Source organism: Myotis brandtii, unplaced genomic scaffold (genome assembly GCF_000412655.1).
Source record: "Myotis brandtii unplaced genomic scaffold, ASM41265v1 scaffold134, whole genome shotgun sequence".
Classification (NCBI taxonomy): domain Eukaryota; kingdom Metazoa; phylum Chordata; class Mammalia; order Chiroptera; family Vespertilionidae; genus Myotis; species Myotis brandtii.
The window spans coordinates 1,911,867-1,933,808 of record NW_005354756.1 but is presented as its reverse complement, the minus strand read 5'-3'; the positions used below and the strand labels follow the sequence as shown (position 1 = coordinate 1,933,808).

At 42.9% G+C, this 21,942-nt stretch overlaps 1 protein-coding gene across 1 annotated transcript in view; it reads left to right on the top strand.

Moving 5' to 3' along the window:
* MYRIP (myosin VIIA and Rab interacting protein) overlaps positions 1-21,942 on the top strand; it is a 159,399-nt gene that overhangs the window by 49,955 nt on the left and 87,502 nt on the right. Inside the window, exon 4 of the mRNA XM_014534937.1 lies at positions 12,858-13,079. Coding sequence (XP_014390423.1) covers positions 12,858-13,079 — 222 coding nt within the window. The remainder of the gene's footprint in view (positions 1-12,857; positions 13,080-21,942) is intronic.

The window sequence follows — 21,942 nt, the reverse complement described above, 5'->3', positions numbered from 1 at the left end:
GCGATATAATAAATGTGCCCACATCTGTAATTTCTCTATAATATTTAGGATTACCAAGGAGGATTTACAGATAATATAGTCTATAGATAATAGTGTATGAAGATAGTATTGATTGTTACACTTTATTCATAAGTATGATTCAGATTCTAAGTCAAATAGAAAACCAACGGAAACATCTCTAAACTTCATCTCTGAGAAGGTTCACATGGAATCTGTTGTCTTTGTAAGAAAGAAAGCTGCACCTTCAGGGACATGGGCCAAAAAGCATGCTGATTTTGAAAGAAGTTCTTACTCCTTATGACAAGCACCCCATGCTGTCTGCATGGATGGGGCTTCTGGTTGGGAATAAAACAGGGTCAAAGGTTTTGCTACAGTTAATCATATTACACCTATGAATAACTCATGAGCCATCTTTGACCATAAAGCCAGTTAAGAAATTTTAACAAATGCATGATTTCCACTGTGTAGGGTGGAGCAGCACTGGCATTTACAACCCTCCTGAGCAGTCAAGTGCCAGGAAAAATGTAACTGACAGCCATAGGTCAACTGCTATTTCTAAGCACTGATCACCTCAAAGCACAGGACCAAGTATCTTCCTTTCTAGGACTGTGAGCAACAAATTGTTGGCAACATGCTAAACGTCAATTAGTTCTTATAATATCTTACATTCATACGAGCAAGACTTGGTGACTCACAAAGACAATTTGGAATAAATAGGGATATTCACCCTGGAATTTTCTCTTTTGATGGCAATAATTATGAACAACACTGGTTTCTTCGCTGAGGTGGTAATTTTTGGCAGTTTAGTTCTTATTCAGAATGTACTGGGGATGTGATTATTCTTGGTACTGCTCTCTTTCCCAGCATGTAATGAACGATTCCCATATTATCTTCTTTTTTATTGGGTGAAAATAGCACCACACCAGCCGAGGGATGTGCTTTTGAAGTATTACTGACACAAAATGACTTTCACATGGAGTTAGACCTTAACTGATAGGATGCGGAGTTGCTTTCAAAAGTCATAAATGTTATTTTAAAAAAAAAGAAAGAAAAAAGTCATAAATGTTGGCATTTGGGACTTCCTCATCATGCAGGAAAAAATAAGGTAATAAATATACTTTTGAAAGTACCAAATCCCTTTTCCTCTCACATCGATGTTTCTATCTCTCCCTCTCTCTTCCTCCCTCTCTAAAAATCAATAAAAACATTTTTTAAAAAGTGAGTGGTAAGCACTGTAAATATTGGGGCATCGGCACTGCGGCATTTGGCTGATGTCTTCCACAGAAGTCTGTTTTATCTGCCTGTCGTTAGGTGGCCTTGGGGCCGTGCAAAGTGAGTTTGCAGCCTCTCCCTGGTTAAATGCATCTTGTCTCGCTTACATTGTAAAAATACCTGTGGACACGATGCCCCACCCAGGATGATGATTTCTCAAGGCCATATGTTTGTGTGGACATAAACAGTCTTCCCAGAAATTGGGCCTAAGCCTGGCCACATGCTGACTGGGAGCAGGACTTCTCAGAGATCACCCAGAAATTACGCCGGGAGAGGGGGAGGCCCGCTGTAGAGACGGCCCGTGGCTTCATCGTACATGCGTGTTGACTGCTGACTGAAAACAAACTCATTAACTAGGGAACGCTCAAGGCCTAAGGTTTTTCATACACTAGAGTTTTATGGAGCACGCAACCGAGATTTTTAATGCGTTCGTCCCTCTTGGGATTTGCAGTGTTATTAAAACTAAGCAGCTCACTTGCCCAATACGCTCAGGTGGACAACCTTTTGTCACACATTCTGCCGGAGGAGGATTTCATGGTGTTCAATAGGTGACTTTTAAGTGGCAAGTATATTGGCAATTGGTTAGATTTTCAAATGAACACAGCCCCCACAGAAATACCTTGTCGCCTGTAATGAGTGTCCACATGATACTTTTGTCATGAAAAGTAACATCAGTGGTGAAAAGACTTTTACAAGATCTGTTTCAATATTCAGGGGAAGCGGGTTGCTGTGATTGGTGCTGGGGAAACAAAGGTGAGCCCAGAGAGTTCACACTCCAGTGGGGAGTCAGAAATTAGAGACCCACAGAAGGAAGTGTGCAATTACAATTGTGGCCCAGGTAATGAAGGAGAGGGGTCATAATGCTGCTTAGGATGAGTTTTCTTTAAAAAAAAAAAATATATATATATATATTAGAGAGGAAGGGAGAGGGGGAGAGAGAAACATAAATGATGAGAGAGAATCATGGATCAGCTGCCTCCTGCTCACCCCCCACTGGGGACTGAGCTCACAACCTGGGCCTGTGCCCTGACCAGGAATCCAACGGTGACCTCCTGGTTCACAGGTCGATGCTCAACCACTGAGCCACGCTGGTCAGACTAGGATGAGTTTTCTAGCAGCAGAGCGTGAGGCAGGGATTCAGATGCCAATGGTTTGGTGGGGGAGTGCTCTTGGGAGAAGTGATGTGTCCAAGTGAGGCTGAGGAGGGAAGGGTGAGGTCTCCGCTGGACCAAATTTCAGTCTGATCCCATCGGGAGCTCTGGATCATGAGTTGCACCAGAGTTGTCCCACCGTAAGGCGAGGGGCTGGCCTTTTGTAGTCTCCCCAACCCTGTGCAAGACACACATTGACCTGAGTCTGACCTGGGGGTGAGGGTGTGCGTGGCCATGGGTAGGGGGGGCTTTTGTAAGGCCAATTTCCCAGGGAAGCAGGGCAACAATTGAGAGAAGGAGTGCATGGAGCTGGGAGGGGCCCTGGGTGCAGCACCATTCGCATCCACTACAGAGCATATACTACAGTGTTCTTTGTTCCAACCCTCCGGCCTCTCATGTGACTCAGAAGAAGAGCCGGTTCTCTGAAAAGGACTGCCAAGGCCTGTGGGACCTGGGGTTCACTCTGACCTTCTCTCATGGATGTCTGTGGGGCGATGCTCAATGGTTCATGTGACCCTTATTATTCTAGTTCACCTTGTCTTGGCTGGACTTTCCGTTAGCTTTTCTGTTTCCACAGCAATGTCTATTTGGGACATTATTTCACATTTCATCCGCATGTGTTGAGCCACCCAGTTCTGTTGCCTTGTGTGTTTATTCCAAAGATCTATAAGCGCTCTAGAATTTGGCTTTACATTAACACTTGACATATGGTATGGCTTTTCTGGGCTTTGAAGAAATCTTTCTTCCTTCACCAAACATGATCAGAATTACTGTCTCCGTTTGAAATTGGCTCATGGTTGAAGATAGAAAAAAGAGTCTTTGAGATCAAAATCTTTTTTTTTTTTTAAATTTCACCCCAAAGGGCTGCTAGATACAGTAGGCTTCCCTTATCTGGGCCGCCTCCTTACCTGTTCCATCTGGCCTTCCTGCCCCGTGTAGGTTTGGCTCTTAGATCTCTGCTGGCTGGGTTCTTTTCACAACTGTTTTCCACCTTAATCCTTCTCTTTATTATTGGAACCTATTGCTTTTTCCTCCTTGCACTCTTCACCTTTCCGAGTTCTAGTTTAGCACTCGGTTCCGTTACATAGCAAATCGAGGGAGGTTATTGAAATCTGGTTCTTTATCCAAAGGATGCGTTGCCTCCGGCCTTACTCACTGTCCATGTGGTTGGGGTCTTGGTGCAGAGAGGCCCTCTAGGGATGACACTGTGGTCCTTCTTTGAGATGTTTTGAGACATTTGCATCATCAGCCTGGCTGCTAGATCAGAAACACGGCCAAGTTCCCGAAGTGACAGTTTTATCTGACAAATGTCTTCTAATTTTGGGACATATGTTACTTAAAGACATACACCTAAGGACTGATTTCACATTGGAGGTTAGAACACAATAGCACATGTACTAGTACATGGAGGGCCCGTTGTGTGGTAGCCATAGGCCAGGGTCGGGGGCTTCTGACACACAGGAGGAGCTCAGGAAATCAGTGGAGGTTGAATAAAACGGAACCAGTTGGGCTGGAGAATGCAAAGATCAACAAAACATGGTTTCAAAAAACTCAAAGTACTAGAAGGAGAAGTGGGCCTGCAAACACATGGTTATGATATGGTGTAGTATGCCTTAATTTCCTCATCTTAAATCAGGGTCAAGATCTGTCTTCCTAGAACGTTAAATGGTGCATGTAAAGTGCTCAACTGAATGACAGACGTGCCCCAGCTGATTTGGCTCAGTGGATAGAGTATCAGACTGCGGACTGAAGGGTCCCGGGTTTGATTCCGGTCAAGGGAACATGCCTGGGTTGCAGGGGGCACATGCCCCTGTTGCAGGCTCGATCCCCAGCAGGGGACATGCAGGAGGCAGCTTATCAATGGTTCTCTCTCATTGATGTTTCTATCTCACTTTCCCTCTCCCTTCCTCTCTGAAATCAATAAAAGTATATTTAATAAATAAATAAATAATGACAAACATAATGTTAGAGCACTGTTTAGTAGAGATGTATACAGATCAGGGAGGAAGTAATGGATTCTGTAGAGAGTAGGGGGTGGATAAGCTTATCCAAGAAAACCCAATAGACTCGGTGCCTGAGAGTTGAACAAGAGTTCGTGTGGTCTACCATCCACTCATGATCTGTGTTGGCAGCAACTCCCATGTCTGTTGGTGGCACCATATATGTTTATGTGGGATAAGAAATTGGGCTCCTGTAGACAGGTTTGAGCCCCTACCCTTTTTGTTAATGGAATTACCAGTTTCATTGCCAAAGGAAATTACCTAAGGAACCACTTACAACTTCGGTTAAACATTATTTACAAATACTCAATGGTCTTGATTGTGCAAAACAACAATAATTACTAAGCATTGTGTTCCAGAAGCCTGCCAAGTCTCTTGGGGCTGATACAAAATATTTTGGTAACAACTTTAGCTATTTCAGCGTTATAAAATATCTACTAGGAAAAACTAACCAGTAAATATTATTACTCTTAAACATATTTTAAAGGATGGGTGTCTTTTTAGTATTCATTTTTTTTTCTCTTATTGTTGCCTGAATCATGATCCTAGGCTTCGTTTTTCCTGAAAATAGAATCTGGTTTCTGAGACGAAAATATATTAGAGTGAGTCGGCAAAAACTCCTCAACATTATTTCCCCAGTAATGTCAAGCTCATAGATAAGAAGATATGTCAACTTCATTTTCCATAAGCTGGGGTTGTCTAGAATAATATAGAAAAGCATCTATTATGATGATGAATTTTTTTTTTCTCTAGGTGCCATCCGAGGCTTTTTAATTTTATTTGGGGGATAAATGGGTATTAAGTGTTTCACCAAATTTTAGAAATATTTAAAACCTAAGGCAATCATAGAAACTTATTTCTTCAGAAATCTTTTTGAAATTTTACTTTTGACCAGGCTTAATCCATAACCAAATACCACTGCTGAATATAAACCTGAAATACAGGTTTCTGATATTTGAAAAGGTGGGCCTGGCTCTCTTTCAGCCTATCTGTGATCCATTTGCTTTTAACCCCTGCCTGTGCGGCATATGGGGCACTGAATTAGACGTCTTCGGGAAAAGGTGAAATAGCGCTGCAGTAGAAGAAAGAAAATCTAAAACAAAACAAAGGGTAGCAGTAGTTTCCTGGGTCAAAACTATCTCCTTGGGATATCAGGCGTATGTGTGCCTCTTTATACCTCGTTGCCGTATAACGTAATTTTTAACCCTAAATTTTGAGTAATGAGGTTTACTGATTATAAATGTTCTCCATCACAAATTATTCGGTTTCGATTGTTATGCTAGACTGTTTGGCCCTGCTGATTTTAGTTCCTAAAACTCCCCTGCTGCACCACATCACCTAATGCTTGACCTATTCTACTTATGTATTCAAAACTAGCCGACAGCCTGCGACTGGGGCCTGCGGGAGGGCTGGGCAGGCAGTGGTGAGTCACCCACACCAGCCCCTGCCCTCCTGGAGCTCTAATGGAGACAATGCACAAGTAAACAAATGAATAGATATGTAACGTCATAATTACATGTTGTGATAAGGGCAGGGACAGAAAGAGCTAGAGCTCCAAGAGAGACGTTATGTATAGGGATGCGTTCTCTACAGAGCATTTGAAAACATGAGCCTCTATGTCCCTTGATTACCCAATATAAGCTCCACATGAGAAATTTAATGTAGAATTGGGTTCTAGGAAGTGTTACCTGTTGTGAGAAAATGGTGAACTGCCTTCTTTGTGAAACTGAAAATTCCATAACATACCCTTTTTCCTCTTTTGCTGTGGTTTTCAGGAAGCTTGGAGAGAACTTTGATGCCCAGTGAAAGCATTAAAGTATCTTTTCTGGCCCTGGCTGGGGTGGCTCAATTGGTGGGGCGTTGTCGGGTGCACTGAAGAGCTGCCAGTTCGAGTCAGGGTACATGCTCGGGTTGCAGGCTTGATCCCCAGTACGGGGTGTGCAGGAGGCAACTGGTCAACGTTTTCTCTCACATCAATGTTTTTCTCTCTTTCCCTCTAAAGATTGACTTGAAAATCTTTTAAAATAAAAAAAATAAAGTATCTCTTCTGGTCAGTATATTTGTGCAGCAGATGAGCTGAAACACCCCCTGGCTCCTGCACCCCCATCCCAAGGATGTGCTTGTAAAATAGTAGGTGGTTCTGGGGCAGTCCGGGGCCAGCCTAGACAGACCGGGGACACGAGTTTTCAGGCCAGAGCAGAGATGTTTGAAGGGGAGTTTATAAAAGGAAGTTTTTCAGCATGACGTGCCACATCACTCACACCTCCACTTCCGCACAAAGCTCTCAATAAAATCGACATTCCTCTCTGGTGTTTGCTAGGAATTGGATTTGTGGTTTGGAGATGCATCCACGTGTTGAGGCTGGCCTGGAACTGGCCGTAGAGTTAGAGCACATGCCTCCTTCTGGTTATATTTGGTTCCTGATTTTTTTCAAATCTCTTTTCTTTTCCTAGTTTGTTGATTTTATTGTATCTACATATTTTATAAATAAGAACATTGGTGATAACTACAAACAAACCTAAGGCAATCATAAAAACGTATTTCAAATGAAAACCTTTGCTCTGGTACCTACCAGCAACACCCATGGGCAAGATGCTTAGCAGTGGGCGCTGCAGGGTCCTGCCCAAGTCCCCTTTACTTGTCCAGGACACCCATAGCCCAGGGTGTCTGAGTCTGGGCTGCCGATGGCTCCCAGCTGCTCCCAGTTCAGGACAATTTTTCTCCCGAGAGATTACACCAGCGGTTCTCAACCTGTGGGTCTCGACCCCTTTGGCGGTTGAACGACCCTTTCACAGGGGTCGCCTAAGACCATCCTGCATATCAGATATTTACATTATGATTCATAACAGTAGCAACATTACAGTTATGAAGTAGCAACGAAAATAATTGTATGGTTGGGTCACAACATGAGGAACTGTATTTAAAGGGCCAGAAGGTTGAGAACCACCGGGTTACACCCTCTTTGGGTCGGGGTGGAGTGGCTTCCCACTACAGGACCGACTAATAATACAGGGGTACAAAGGCCATCTTCTCTCCTCAGCGTGGGACCTGCTCTGCAGTATAAGCCATGCTCCAGAGCTCCCCTAGGGACCAGACCACATCTCTGCTCGCCTCCTTCTTCTTTTCTATTCTGTTTCCTTTTCTTCCCTTTGTTCAAGAGCACGCCTACAATAAGTCATATACACAAGATTCCCTGTTCTTTGGGCTCTGCTCTCTCGCCCTTGCTCACTTTTTCCCAGTTACCTGTCCACTAACTGGTTCCCCAGCACAACAGGCTTTCTTACCTGTAAAGTGAAAAAAAGACTTAAAAACAAGCATTCAAGAACTAGTATTAACTGTTGTTATGAGGTAAGTCCACATCCCACGACTAAAGAAATGCTGAGAAACTGAAACCTTACTGAAAGAGTTCAGAGTGTCTTGTTATTCATTCTGATGGTTCTAGTCATCATAACCCAATAGATGACACTGTCTATTGCTAAGTGATCATCCTTTCCCCCCCATTTCTATGTGCAGGGCTGCTCTCTAGTGGAATCTGAATGAATGTTAATTGAGGATAACAGGCTATGGCATAGAACTCCTCTAGCTACATAGTGAACTGTATGAAGATTAGTCTGTCTAAGCTTCAGTCTTAGCAAGCGTCTAGCAGCCTCTAGTACCACTGGCAGCTGTACTTTCCAGTGGGGGAGACCTTAGTGCCCGAGAAGGAAATCTCTCCACATGGGATTATGCCGAGTTGTCTCTTGTTTCATGGAACTGTCTCCAGAAGGTTCTACATCCTTGGCCATTTAAGAAACTGTCTGATGGGTCTGCCCATTGAACACATCCCTCTCCCATTGTGAGTTTATAGGCAACCACTTTCAAAAATTTTGCCAAACACATATATCAACTTTGTTGCTATTTACTTAATATTTTCCTCTCTTACTGGTCTTAGAAAGCACATTTTCCTTTACCTGGGAAGGACAGCACAGTTATCCCAAGGTCAGAGGGCTCTAGACCCAAAACTGTAATTTAGATAAACCCAGGCTACCCAAGGGCTCTAGACCCAAAACTGTAATTTAGATAACATTCTTAATTCTGCTTCTGTAAACTGCTTTTTTGCGAACCAGGTTCCTCATTCCAAACCCTGGGAGGTAATCAATACCTTTGTGATTTTTTGCCTATATAACCTTGGAGCTGCGACCATCTTGTTACTATGAGATTTGGGAAAGCAAAATGGCCCCTCATAGTCCCGGATTGCAATAAATGTGACTCTTTAATTCGAAAAAAACTATATATATATTCCTCTTAAACATCTCACTCAAAAATATTAAATAGCACTTGACTAACTCTAAGCATTTACATCTATGAAATGTCAGGCTAACTATGTTTGTGAAATTTTTTTCCTAATACGTATTAAAACCAAAACGTAACTTAATGTAAAAAAAAAATGCTTAGTCCTGCACCACCCACGTTCGTCTGGTCCATCAGCAGTGGCCCACATGCCACACCCTGGGAAACACCACCAAAGGAATTTATGAAAATTGAAACGGAAATGCAGACGCTTCCCATGTGTCCCAGGTATTCAGGTCCAGGGTAGGAGGAAGGAGAACGTAAGCTGCCATGTTTCTGACCTAAAAGCATCGTCAGAAAAAATGAACAAGGGTGTATGATTTCCACCTGTGAAACCTCTCAAGAGACCAGTCATCACAGTGGTGGGCTGCCCAGGGCTGTCTGTGCGGATGACCGGCCACACAGGAAGGCCTTTTGTGGAGAAATGGAGGAGGGTGAATGGACTTAGGCTGAGCTTTCAAGAAGAGAGAACATGTAGGAAAACCTCAAAGAAAGGAAGACATGGCATTTTCAAAGATCAGTAAGAAATGGGACAGGCTGTGTGGTTCACACATCATAAGAGGAGGGGGTGCGTTTGGAGGCACACGGGCTATATGGGGCTCCTGTTATATCTTGGGGGAAAAACTGGAATCTGTAAAGCATGTTAAGCAGGTGGGTGATCCAATTAGATCAATTAGATTTTCATACTCGAAAGGACTTTCCTGCTGTAGTTGGAAGAAGAGATTGGGAAAGAGGAAGAAGTTTAGATAGAGGCTGTTTCCCTGGTCTCAGGAGAGATGAGGCCAGGTTGGACTGGGGGTGGGTGAGGGCAAAGCAAAGATGGAGACAAGTGAATGAATGCCAGGTACTTTGTATTTGGAAGATATAACGTATAGAACATGGATTGACCATGATGTGCAAGGAGAGACAAGACCAAGAAAAGGTCCCGGGTCTGGCTTTAGCAGGGGGTGGATGGAGGGTCCATTCACTGAGCCCAGAAGCTTAGGGAGGAGCAGTTTTGCAGAGACTGATCAGATGTGGTGTTTGCAGTCCTGTGTATCAGGAAACAGAACTCATAAAGCTCGAGGGATTCTGTAGATTGCGTTCATAGAGCTTTTTTGATCCCCAAAGACTTTCCTTCCTGGATGTTTTATCCCATTTAATTTAGTGTCTGTGAAATATCAATAGAAGCTGGTCCGTGGCCGATGCTGTCCTTGTATTGTTTATAGATGCCAGAGCCTCTGATGACTTAGCTCTTCAGTTCTCAATCCGAGGGACCAGATATCGACATCTTCATGCCTTAGGAGAAAAACCCTGTCCTATTTCCCTGTAAATGTTTTGTTCATTTGTTCAAAGTGTGTGCATATAATAGTTTACCTCATAGAATTATTCGTTGGCCTAATGTAGTCTCCTCTTTTAATACTGATTCAGCCTTTCTCTACTACCCATCAAGCCACAGATCTGTACTGGAGACTGCTGTGCAGGGCAGTCAGCCTGCTCACGTACTGGCAGATGTGTAAGCCAGCCCAAGTCACCGAGGCTAAAGCTGCAAACGCTCCCTGAATTGTTGTGGAAAGATGTTTATGATATGTTGTTGTTAAGTGAAAAATGAGGTTATAAAACCATATGTAGATTTCCAGTTCTAATAGGAGGGTGGGATGAACTAATGTGACCCTTCTTTGTACTAGTAACACATAAAAATACTAACAAAATATAAGGTTTAATATAAGAAAGAGAAAATATTTGCAAGTCATAAAACTGATAAGGGACTTGTGTCCAGAATACATTTAAAGAACTCCTCCAAAACAACAATAAAAAGATGAATAAGCTACTTTTAAAATGGGCAAAAGATGTGAATAGATTTTTCTTCAGAGAAGATGTGCAGATGGCCAATAAGGATATGAAAAGATGCTCAGCATTATTCGTCATTAGGGAAATGCAAATCAGTCCCACAATGAGATAACACCTCATCCTCCCTGGGATGGCTATCGTAGAAAAGGCAAACAATAGCAAGTATTGGTGAGGAGGTGGAGAAATTGGAACCCTCAGATATCGCTGATGGGGATGTAAAAATGGTACAGCCATTTGGAAAACAGTCTGGCAGTTTTTTAAAAATGTAAACATAGCATTACCACCTGACCCAGTGACTTTACCCCTGGAATTTAAAAGCTATATCCACACAAAAACTTATACATGAGTGTTCATAGCAGCATTATTTGTAATAGCCAAATAAGGAACCACCCAGATGTCCATCAGCTGACGAATGGACAAATGACATAGGGTATGTTAGTGGAATATTATTTGGCAGGAAAAAGGAATGAAGTGCTGATACATGCTACTGCATGGATGAGCTTTGAACACATGCAAAGAAAGAAGCCAGACACAGCAGGCCACATGTTGTGTGGTTCCATTTATGTAGTACATGTCCAGAATAAGCAAAGTCATAGGACCAGAAAGGAGTTGGTGGTTGGCAGGGACTGAGGGGGCGGGCAATGGGGAGTGACTGCATAATGTGGGCTTTCTTCTGGGGTTGATGAAAATGTTCTGGAATCAGGCAGGGGTGGTGCCTAGCACAACTTTGTGAATATACTAAAACCCACTGAACTGTACAATTGAAAGGGTAAAGTTTATGGTATGTGGATTATATCTCAATTTTTTAAAAGTTGGCAGGAAAGGTAAGAAAGGGAAATTCCCTGGGGGTAGAAGTGAAGAGGGAACTTTTAAAAAATATACTTTTATTGATTTCAGAGAGGAAGAGAGAGGGAGAGATAGAAACATCAGTGATGAGAATCATTGATCGGTAGCCCACAACCCTGGGCATGTGCCCTGAACGGGAGTTTTATTGGTTTCAGAGAGGAAGAGAGAGGGAGAGATAAAACATCAGTGATGAGAATCATTGATCGGTAACCTACAACCTGGGCATGTGCCCTGACCGGGAATCGAACCATGACCTCCTGGTTCATAGATTGACGCTCAACCTCTGAGCCATGCCGGCTGGGCATGAATTTAAAACCAGAGGGATCAGTCTGGTCAGATGGGGAACGCCAGGGCCACGGGCTCTGCGGGCTTGCGGCTGCGGCGTTCATTTCAGCATGGGGCAAGAGAGGTGGCCTGGAGCCTTCGGGGGAGGAGCAGCTGAAAGTGAGATACTGCATAAAGCTTGGAATAAAACACGCAGGCTCAAATAAGCAACATTTAGAAAGAAAAGGGGGACAAAAATACAAATAATTACTAATACAGCCAAGGTCTTAAAGTCAAAAGAAACATGTGAACCACTTTATGCCAACACACTTGAAAATCTAAACAAAAAAAGACAATTTTCTAGGCTTCAAAATTAAAACAGTATGTATAATATCATCTCCTATGAGGGCGGAGGAGAAGGGGGTGGAGAGAGAGGGAGAGAGAGGAGAGAGAGAGGAGATACATAAATAGTTCAGAGTAGTAGAATACAGGTAATTCTAACATTTCCCCTTTTGCTTACCTGCCCCATGCCTAATATGTCAGGCAAGGGTAACTCCTACGTACACAGCCTCTGTTTACCATTTAGGTCATGGATTTCGAGAGTTTTCTTTTGGTCAGAGGCCCCGAAGAAGAGGGTTGTCTTTTAGGCGACTCTGAATCACCACTGCTTAGGATTTGTTCACTCACGTTGATTTGAAAGCTTTTAAGATCCCTGGGTGCTTCCGTTTCCAGGGTTGCTAAATAGGGCCAGCACCGCATCGATCATATTCCCAGCAGGGCTGTTGGGAGGATTAATGTTTTAATACAGTAACATAACAACACGATCTCCTGCTCCTTTAAAAAGGTGTTAATTAAGTTCCAGGTTTTCTTTTTTGGGGTTGTACTTAGTTTTATGGTGATAATACGTATCTCAGTCTAGTGTCTGAAAGGTAAGCAGCAGGGCGTTCATGCTTTCTCACAGAAAATGTGACGGACAGAAGCACCCCACGCTAATCCATCATTGGGGTTCCCCTCTGGCTATCATGGGAAGCAAGTGTGAGTTTTATTGTGGTGCGGGAAGGGCCTCCATGTGGCTCGGTCTGTGGACTGGACGGGCCGGGGTAAGGATGCTCTGGGGAGAGAGCCCCCTGACCTGGTCCTCTCCTTCCTTGTCTGCCCATCCCAGCGAGATGAAGCAGAAGCTGGACGAGGAGGGCAGCAAGTGCAGCATCCTCTCCAAGCACCAGAAGTTCGTGGAGCACTGCTGCATGCGCTGCTGCTCGCCCTTCACCTTCCTCGTCAACACCAAGCGCCGCTGTGGGGACTGCGCGTTCAACGTCTGCAAGAGCTGCTGCTCCTACCAGAAGCACGAGAAGGTCTGGATCTGCTGCGTCTGCCAACAAGCCAGGTGAGTGGCCGAGTGGACCCCCGGGGCCTCGTCTGGCACCACCCATCTTCCTTCAACCAGGTAGGATGAGCAGCGATGGATCAGCACACAGTACTGAGTGCAGTAGATTACCCAGGTGAGGGGCTGTTAAGGATACTGCGTGAGCATCGCAGAGGGGACCACATTTCTCAACTTTCATTCATTCATTCATCATTCATTCATTCATTCATTCATTCATTCATTCATTCATTCATTCATTCATTCATTCATTCATTCATTCATTCATTCATTCATTCATTCATTCATTCATTCATTCATTCATTCATTCATTCATTCATTCATTCATTCATTCATTCATTCATTCATTCATTCATTCATTCATTCATTCATTCATTCATTCATTCATTCATTCATTCATTCATTCATTCATTCATTCATTCATTCATTCATTCATTCATTCATTCATTCATTCATTCATTCATTCATTCATTCATTCATTCCACGAGTACGTGTGGGAGTCTTAGGAATGATGCTGGACACAGGAACCATGATGGTGAATGAGGCAGATGGCTTTTGGGCGGGGGGAGGGGAGAGTGGACGGATGAAATGCTAGAATGTTACAGTACTGCACCCAGCTGGTTGGGTGCATTCATTGTACACAGCACTTGGCTCAAAGGTCTATCATGGCACCACTGTGCTGCCCAATCCATGGTGGATGCCTCCAGGACAGAAACTGTCCGTCTTATTCAACTCCATGTGTAGCACCATACATAGCCTGGCATGTAAAAGGCACACACATCTTAAGGGCTGAGTAATAGACCAGGGCAGTGTTCAATAGTAGAAAAATACATGGTATGAAGGGGGTTTCAGGAATTTTAAAGGGAAAGGGATCTAGAGAGTGTTGGAGTGTCCTAAAGAGGTTTCATGGAAGAGGAGGGGACCCTGGGTGGAACTCGATAGGAGGAATCCCAGGGTATTGTTGGACAAGGGGTGACATGCGCACAGAGGACAGCTCCCCGAGGTGTGTGGCAGGCCTGGAACAGACTCTTGCAGAGGCATGTAGAGTTGTGAAGAATTTGGGTTTGTTCCTCAAGGGGTTATGAAATCCTTGAAAATAGCAGTTGAAAATCATTGGAATAGCAGTTTTTAAAATACGTTGTTCTTTACTGTCCTTCAATATATCCCCCCCACCCCCCCACCACACACACACACAAGGACATATTAGCACCTACATAATTTTGTTTCTTTTGGTTTTTCTCTGTTCCTCTTCTCTGTGGTTCAGAAAAATCTCCAAATTTACTAAGCAGTCAATAGCCGTGGAGCAATACAGTCACATCCTCTCCACCCCACATCTACCCTGAGCTGCATGAGTTTATTATCAGTTACAATTAAATGACACATTGCTGTCATGAAACAGCAGAATTGCTCAGTGACGAGTGCACGGCCTCGGGGGCACATCACTTACAAACGGGAGAGCATTGCCCCAGAAGCCAGCCCTCTGATGCCAGGCCTGTGCTACTTTATTTCTACAAGACCGTCTCAAGGAGGAGCCGAATATTGAAGAATAAGTTGTGAAAGGGCAGCACATGGCTCCTCAGGCCGCATTTTAAATGTCCATTTCACATTTCCACCACTTAATGAGGAGGCAGGAGGCTTAGGTAATCCTATGTAATAGTCCTGCATTGTTTCCGTGTAAACATTCCATGGCAGTTCCCCGAGTCTCGGAGGGAGGACATTGGGAAATAATGGACCACACATCGGAGGATACCTGGAAAGACATCCAAAAAAATGTACATTTGTTCCAGTTATTCTAAGAAAAGGGAGGGTCATTGAGGAGTTTTCCACATTCGGCGCGTCTGGCCTGGTTAGAACACACCCAAAGTGGCTTCATCAGAATTGGCAGAAAGAAGTTTCTGAGGAGAAGTTGGGAATTTTGCTGTTTTAATCCTGAATGCTGTCTTGTGGGGGCATCTCAGAAGTCTTGGGATTATTATTGTCTGAAATCCAAGGGGGACGGAAAAGTTGAGCTCGTTTCCGGTTTTTCTGTGTTATTCAAGTCCATCATCAGAACCTGTCCAGCAAAGAAATCCCTAGGACACATATGGCAGGTGTTTGCTTCTTGACATTTCTCTTGAAACTGATAGAGAAGAACGTCCAGGTCAGAGTACCTCAGTCTGACAGTCGTTTTGCATTTTGCAGGATGTCTCAGAGAAGTCTGTTTCATGTGTGTAGTAACAAGCTGCCCAACCCCCAGCATTGCACAAGCATTTAAGGCATGTTTTGACTTGAATCAAGTATGGAAATTTTCAGATAAGTAACTCTAAAAACTTGCACAGTTTTTTGAAACGGGAAAAAACCAACAACAACACAGTTTACAAGAGATTGTTTAGACTTTAAATACTGATCTTATGTAGTAAAAGCCGGTGTCATGCTGGGGGATAGGGCTATGGGGCACTCCATACCCCGTCCACTGTGTCCGTCAGCCTCTCTGCCCCTCCTGCAATCTGAAACTCGCTTCTTGGTTTAGAAGTGATTTACTTCAGGTTTCAGTCCTCGGGACATTCTCTCAGCATATTCATATTCAAGCAATTGGATTTAAAACATTGTATAAGTCAGATTCCACGAAGAACCCACTGTGTGCCGTGCGTGTGTGTGTGTGTGTGTGTGTGTGTGTGTGTGTGTGTGTGTGCGCGCAATCTCCGTGAAACCGTGGAGAGCGGCTCTGAGAAGGTGCAGAGATGACCACTTTTGTGAGGTCACTTTCAGAACCATGTTTCACTCCCCACAGCCCACGATGTACTTCTCCTTTCCCATGAAAATCAGTCTCACGTTTGCTGCATTGGTTTCATTCCTAGCGGTTTATCCCCTGGCTACCATATGCATGGTTTTTGAGATACCGTGGAGCCATGAATAATTATAAAAATGTTTGTCCACAGATGATTAAGGAGCTAGGAGTTGAGGGTAGATGTTCCTGGGAAAATATTAACAAGTTGCATCAGAGGTAAATAACTGTGTGAGGCGCTTGGGCCTGCCTCTGGGGTAGCTCTAAGTGAGAGACTTGCATTAGAAACACAGGGTTCATCAGGGAGGACCCTGGGCCTATTCACTGTAAAAATGGTGGTGTCTCTACCTGCAGCTTCTTCCTTTGCATCTCCATGAAAAAGAGCTTGTATGTGTTAGTGTTCTGTGTGGTTATTTATTAGAGTGAAGCATTTTTCTTTTAAATGGAAATTCCCTTTTCACGGTCGTTGCTATAATTATGATCAGTTCTTTTACTCTATATGTTTTGCATTAAAATGTGTTTCTGTTGTTAGTGTCAGTTTACAATTTTTAACTTTGGGGGATTAACAAACAGACGAATTTATTATGGAATGAATGATGGATTACTTATTTTTTTTAAATATATTTTTATTGATTTTTAGAGAGGAAAGGAGAGGGGTAGAGAGAAACATCAATGAGAGAGGAAATCATCAATTGGCTGCCTCCTGCACGGCCGTCACCAGGGATTGAGCCCACAACGAGGGCATGTGCCTTGACTGGGAATCGAACCGGCGACCTCTTGGTTCCTGGGTTGATGCTCAATTGCCAAGCCACACCAGCCAGGCTGTGTGTGTGTGTGTGTGTGTGTGTGTAAGTATATTTTTATTGATTTCAGAGAGGAAGAGAGAGATAGAAACATCAAAGATGAGAGAGTCATTGATCGGCTTCCTCCTGCATGTCCCTTACTGGGGATCAAGCCCCCAACCTGAGCATGTGCCCTTGACCGGAATCAAACCTGGGACCCTTCAGTCTGCAGGCCAACACTCTATCCACTGAGCCAAACCAGCTAGGGCTGGATGACTTATTTTGGAAGTTATCGAATCAATGGGATATTACTGAATCAGTCCCTTTGTCATTTTTTTTTGTTATACATAAATTTATGTTCTGGACCACTTATTACACATATTCATTCAAATATTACAAATAAGGACAGATGGCAGTTGCATTTTGAGGTCTTCTGCAGGAAATGAAACTTTCAGAGTGAGTCCAGCCCATACATCTCAACCATTATTATTTCGGGTCAAATTGATTCAAGAACAATGTCTCTACTTTCCTTGGGAACAAACTGTCTTTCTAGTTTTTTGCTTTATTATAAAAATGGTTCTCTCTGATTTTTATCATTTTGTGCTATTACCTTTAACACAGACCAATTTGGGAGATTGTTTTCAGGGAATGAGAGAGAAAAAAATATTCTTGGAACTGAAATCAAAACACATCTCCTCATTATGCCTGTGTCATTTGCTTAAGGCTTCATTTCTTTCCTCTTGGAGTTGTAATCTTGGATATCTGATCACTTATCTCTTGGTATTCACACAGCCCATGTGATTCATAAATTTGCATACTGCCCTTTTGGTATAAACTCCACAGTATGTTTTAGAGATACCCAAAGGGTGTGCAATATCTCTAAAAAGATATAACATTTAAAAATGATCACTATTGGATAAGGATATTTACAGGTTAACAAATATATAGGGAAATATTGAACCTCACTAAAAAGCAAGGGAATCGAGTTTGTGCTTCACGTAGTAGATTTTCCTCATTAGTAATTTTTTTTCTTTACTCATCACACAGATTGAAAAAGGCCTTCTCATTGCTGGTGAAGTCTAAGTGGGCATAACCTTTTAACCAACATGTATCAAGAGCCTGTAACATGTCCAAACCCTTTTACTCTATAATTTCATTTTTGAAAACCTATACCTAAATAGGAAACAAATTATTTTTTTAAATGCTGTACAAAAATGGGTGAATTATTTGTAATATAAAAAAGACTGATGAATCTCAGAGGGAAAGCAGGGGTGGGGGTGGGAAGAGAGATTAACCAAAGAAGTTAGTATGCATACTAGAGGCCTGGTACACGACATTCGTGCACTGGTGGGGGGGGGGGAGGTTCCCCTCAACCTGGCCTGCACCCTTTAGCAGTCCAGGAGCCCTGAGGGGGTGTCTGACTGATGGCTTAAGCCTCCTCCCCAAGGGGACAGGCCTAAGCCACAGTCAGACATCCTTAGCGCTGCTGCGGAGGTAGGAGAGGCTCCCACCACCATGGCTGTGCTCGCCAGCCGTCAGCCCAGCTTGTGGCTGAGCAGCGCTTCCCCTGTGGGAGAGCACTGACTACCAGGGGACAGCTCCTGTGTTGAAAGTCTGCTCCCTGGTGGCCAGTGTGCATCATAGTCATTGCACCATTTGGTCGATTTGTGTATTACCCTTTTATTATAAAGGACATGCATAACCCATGGACACAGACAATAGTGTGGTGAAGGCCTGAGAGAGGGTGGGAGTGAGGTGGAGGGGATCAGTGGGGGGAAAGGGGACATCCATAATACTTTCAACCATAAAAATTTTAAAAATCCAATAAAGACATATTTTTTAAAATATATTTTTATTGATTTCACAGAGGAAGGGAGAGGGAGAGAGAGATAGAAATATCAATGATGAGAGAGAATCATTGATAGGCTGCCTCCTGCACACCCCACACTGAGGATTGAGCCTGCAACCCAGGCATGTGCCCTGACCGGGAATTGAACCTCGACCTAGCGTTCCTAGGTCAGTGCTCAATCACCAAGCCAACCAGCTGGATAATAAAGATAAATATTTTAAAAAGAAAGAAATAATCTAAATGCCCAACAATGGAACAGTGGATGTAAAGTAGGGTACATTCGACTCGACAGAATATGATGAGACCTTTAAAATAATGTGTGTATTGGATTAACGTGGGTGAATCCTTACACTAAACTGTTAGGTTTAAAACTGCAATGCAAAACGCACATGTAATGTAATCACTGTAATCAAGAAAATATAGGAAAAGTACTGAAAGGAAATTAACAATCAATGTTGTTTGAGGTAGGCTTATGGATACTATTTTTCTTACCGCTCTATTTTCCATTTTGTTTTCAAGTTTTTCACATTTTGGACATGTGCTTTTATAACCCGGTATAAACCGGTTATAAAATAAAAATAAAAACATCTAGGATTGACCTAATCCGTTTGGCTCAGTGGATAGAGTGTCGGCCTGCGGACTCAAGGGTCCCAGGTTCGATTCCAGCCAAGGGCATGTACCTTGGTTGCGGGCACATAACCAGTAGGGAGTGTGCAGGAGGCAGCTGATCGATGTTTCTCTCTCAATGTTTCTAACTCTCTATCCCTCTCCCTTCCTCTCTGTAAAAAAAATCAATAAAATATATATTTTTTAAAAATCTAGGATTTGTTCCTTTCCTCCTCATTCCAAAATCCCCTCCTGCATCACCCAGTGTTGCTGTTCCCCAACAACCCCGCTTTACACCAGAGTTGAAATCACCCAGTTTCCTAGGAAAAATTGAACCATTGAAGGGGACTTGTATTGTGAAGAGACAGTTAATGGGCAATTTCCATTATTGATCTGTCTATAACAGATCTCCATAGAGACTGTGACTGTAGTACTCAATCTAATCATTGTCAGAGTGACCTGAGTCACGAGGCAGCTGGGAATTCTTTAAAATTGAAATTGCCCCCAGTGAAAGCTAAGCATCTATTTTCTGTTCACTAATTCTTTACTATCACTAGATTAAATAACAAATTGAATATATCAAGAGTGCCTGCTATGGACATGGGATTGAACTTGCCTTTTCAGATGAGTTATTTCCTCTAATCCTTATAAGAACTCTGTAAGGGGTAAGAGATTAGCTCCATTTTTGAGCTATAAAACTCTGAAACCCCAATTGGCTATGTGGCTAGTCAAGGTCATCTTGTAAGTCCCAAGTTCAGGAGTCTTCTTACCATCAGGAATACAGCCTGGGCTCCTAGGCCTCCGGCCTTCAGCTGTCCCACCAGCCTCCTCGCTCAGCCAGCTACCTGGACCTCATTTTTAAGTCTGTAGAGCAGTGGACAGCCTATGTTCCTAAACGGGGTCAAAGGATAGTGGAGGTTTCTATTCCTTTTGAAAGCACTGTGCATTCACAGGCAGTTAACTAAACACTTGTATTCCCTGTGCAGCCATAGCAGTGAGAACAGACTGAGACCCAGGAGAGAATGTCCTGGGAGGAGGGCGGGTATGGTGGCATCACAGTCCATGCCACCATGTCAGACATTGGCACTCCTCTCCCCTTAGCACTCTGGGTTCCCCGCAGTCCATCTAACTTGAGGCCTTTAGCTCTAACATTTATCTTGTCTGGACCATGGGGACGAGTGGGTGCAGTATTGATTGAAAGATCGAATCCCTGTAATTCTGAAGTTTTAGGGAAAGTACAGACTTTGTGGCACATCAGGAGCATGAATTTAATTTTTGAGATAATTTGGTAAACCATTGGCCTCTTGAGTTATCCAAGGGGTGAGGAGGATGTGAGCGATGCCTGTGTAAAGGTCAGGAGTAGTACAAACACATCATGGTACTCTCCCAACTGGGAAATGACTCTTTCTGTAGCTCAGGTGATCTCTGCTTATTTATGTTCAGCCAAATAGAAAGAGGACCTAAATGGCCACTATAAATAATGTGGGATCGCCCTGGCTGGTGTGGCTCAGTTGGTTGGGCGTCATCCCAGGCACAAAAAGGTTGTGCCAGTTTGATTCCCTGTCAGGGCATATGCCAGGGTTGCAGGCTCAATCCTCTGGCAGCCAGTTGATGTTATGCTTTCACATCAATGTTTCTCTCTCTCTCCCTCTCTCTCTAAAAATCAGTAAAACATCTTTTAAAAAATAATAATGTTGGATCATAGATTGCTATATGATTTTTGGCATGTGACTCAGATGGAGTTCAAAGTTGAAGGATATTGCTATTAAAACTTTCTATTCCCATCTATAGGAACAAATTTCCTCAGGGCTTACTTATTTTTTTAAAAAGGGATAAAACTGGTGCTGAGCGCTATCTCACGTAATAAATAATATTCCTCTGTTCAGAAAAGAAATTAATAAAAAAGCCATCTCATTGCGAAATATATTTCCAATAAATGTATATGTTCTCTTAGTGTTTATCAGAATTTAATATATTCTGTTTTTTCATCAACTGTGTCTTAGTCCAAATCGATAACTCAAACCAAGATAAATATTTTGACACTTTGAACTTCATGGCTCAAAAAATTATTAAATTCAATTTATTACACATCTTTGTCTGACAAAGAAGGACAACATGGTGATAAATTTAAAAACTAAACATAAAAATATATGACATTAAAATAAAATTCTATAAGGGCAGTAGAATAGGCAAGAAATGTCTGTTCAAGGAGAAAACTAAAAGTTAAAATAGAGCGTCAGCCTGTGGACCAGAGGGAACTGGGTTCGATTCTGGTCAGGGGCACGTACCTTGGTTGCAGGCTCAAAGCGATGTGTTTCTCTCATATCAGTGTTTCTCTGTCTTTCCCTTTCTCTTCTACTCTCCCTAAAAATCAATGGAAAATATCCTCGGGTGAAGATTACCGCAATAAATAAATATAAATAAATAAGTGTAATTTTTTTCAACTGTTAAAGGAGTCAGCAAACTAGGGCCCACAGACCAAATCTGGCCTGTCCCCTGTTTTACTAGTATAACAGAGTTTGATTGGCACACAGCCATGTTCATGCATTTGTGTATTGTCTATATCTGCATTCAATTACAACAGCAGATTTGAATAATTACAACAGAGACACTAGAAAATATTTACTATCTGGCCATTTACAAGAAGTTTGCCGACCCCCAGCTTAGACCGTCAAGGCCCTTCACCTAGATTCAGCACGTTTCCATCCTGAACACAGTGGGACACTTTATTTAAGATGTTAACTTGGATGTGATGGCAACCATGAATGTCTGCCACACGCACAGTGTGGAATATCTGGGGATTTTAATAGCTGACAAGACATCACACAAGCTGCTAGCACCCTTCCTGTTAATTGACTGCAGTGT